Raw genomic sequence first — 2,211 nt, 5'->3', positions numbered from 1 at the left:
AAAAGACAGTGATCTTATTTTAAAGAGCTTGAATTAATGTTGTTCCAGATTGTTTTTGAGCTAAAGTTGACCACAGATCCATTAAGTGCCCTACATTCTGTGTGAGGAGACTAGGAGACTGCGAATTTGACGACCTAGAAGTCATTGAAATATAGAATTCTGTTTAGAGACCTGCTCTGAGAAGGATAAACCATGGGAATAAATGTGTCCCAATCTCACCACTATATGATAAAACCTTACCATTTATGGTTGAGTCTAGGTGAAGAAAAGAACTACCAAGGCAAATGCACTCACATCTAACAAAGCTAAGTTCCAATCCTAGGCGCTGATTTATTTGCTATAATTATTTCTCCACATGCAGTATTCGTATCACTATCGTATGTTTGTTATAAGAGTATTCCTGTTCTTTAGTTTTAACGTTTGAACCATTAAGCCACTACTTCCAAATAAATATAAACAACAAGGTTTATCAATAACCTGATCAAATAAATAAAAACTGACAGTAATAATTATGTTATATTACCAACTATCATTGTTTCATTTTGAGATCAAATTCTCTACAACTCATATCTTTCTATCTTTTTTTACTTTATTCCCATTTCCAGATTAAAGAAGTAGTTTATTTCAATGCTATTTTAGCACCTAAAGATTCTCGTGCCAAATGGCGTGCTACATGTGTTTGGAAAGAAACTGATCAAATAATTAATCAGTTAACTAAAGTCAATCATTCTGATAATAATAATACTAATAATAATAACAGTAATTTACATCCTCATACTCCGTCCCATGAACGTCATGAACAACTTAATGATGATCCTGATTCCGGTTTAGATAATTCTGATGAAATAATAGATCCAAAGAAAAATAAATTGAATGATGATGCAAACAGTAAAAGAGATCAATCAATCAAATCTTTATTCGATGAAGATAATATGTCAGCAGAGTATGAATTTATTATTAAACAGTTTGCTAATGTACGTATGGCTGATGTCTGGGAGATTGAACAGTTTACAAATCAGTTAAAGCATACAAATTCAGATGTGCTCAATAGTAATACTAATACTACTGTTGTGAATCATAGCAACAATAATAATCAGTATAATCATGCCAAAGATCATCATCGTCTATCATTATTATCACAATATAATCCAGTTGATCATGAACGTAGTTTATCAGTCAGTAATGAATCACTGTCTGATTTAAATACTCTATCTGAAATACCTAGTATTATGTCTGGTATACAACTGGAACCACCATCAACAATACCATCTTTAAATTACGCTGAACATGAAACCGATCATGGTGGTAATCCGAAACAATTATATAAACTTCTTACTCATAAACCAGGTTGTCCATGTCAATGTCTATTATCATCCACATTAATTCAAGAGAAAAAATCCATGAATAGTGTAACTACACAAACATTGTTTACAGGTGAAGTGAAAGGAAAATTTTTTTATCATGAAACACAAGATGGTCATAATCATCATTCTTGAATTCTATTGTTATCATCGTCGTAGCAATGTGTTTCTTTAAAATCATTTTTTGATCATAATTTCTCTTTATTAACCCCACTTCTTTTTTTTCGAATCCATTTTTGTTAATCATGTAGAAACGCACAGTTTATTTCATATTCTAAATTAGTCATTAGCTTGTTATGAATTTGTTTATTTCATATTTACCCTAATAAAACTTTTCTCAAGTTGTATCTATCTTATTTATATTAGTGTTTGCTGGATCTTGAATTACATTTTTCCTCTTTTTTCACTGACATAAAAATACCATCATATGTTTATCCACATGCCTTATGAATAGTCTGATTACTGTCAATAAAATAGAAAACGATAGCTGAAGTACGCAGTGATCATTATCATTCATAGTTACTTTTATCTATCTGAATCTAAATATTCAAAAGATAATAATAACCACTAATCAATTTCATTTGTCAATTTTGCACAGAAACAAGAAAAGAAAAAGAAAAATGGAATAATTTTTCTTTGATGATTTTCTCCGCCTGTAGTTATTGATTTTCCTGATTTTGCTCATATTTCTCTAAAAATTTTTTTAAATTTTTATTTTTAGTAGTAACTTTTCTCACTTTTCTCTCTTTACTTTCTTTTTTTTGTTTGTTTGTTTAAATACCTAAAAAAAATAGAAGCATTTCAATGAAGGAACATACTGAACATTTAGTGATTCTCTCTTTGAAAATTT

At 29.6% G+C, this 2,211-nt stretch overlaps 1 protein-coding gene across 1 annotated transcript in view; it reads left to right on the top strand.

Moving 5' to 3' along the window:
- The window catches only part of Smp_004590 (hypothetical protein), a gene marked incomplete at its 5' end in the record, with an annotated part of 11,981 nt that extends 10,174 nt beyond the window's left edge, over positions 1–1,807 (top strand). The window contains one exon of the mRNA XM_018797358.1: positions 606–1,807. Coding sequence (XP_018652408.1) covers positions 606–1,496 — 891 coding nt within the window. The 3' untranslated portion in view covers positions 1,497–1,807. The remainder of the gene's footprint in view (positions 1–605) is intronic.
- Between the last annotated feature and the right edge of the window lie 404 nt (positions 1,808–2,211).

The sequence above is a fragment of the Schistosoma mansoni genome, chromosome 4 (genome assembly GCF_000237925.1).
Source record: "Schistosoma mansoni strain Puerto Rico chromosome 4, complete genome".
Taxonomy (NCBI): domain Eukaryota; kingdom Metazoa; phylum Platyhelminthes; class Trematoda; order Strigeidida; family Schistosomatidae; genus Schistosoma; species Schistosoma mansoni.
Note: the sequence above shows the minus strand (reverse complement) of the source record. Positions and strands in the feature narration are given on the sequence as shown.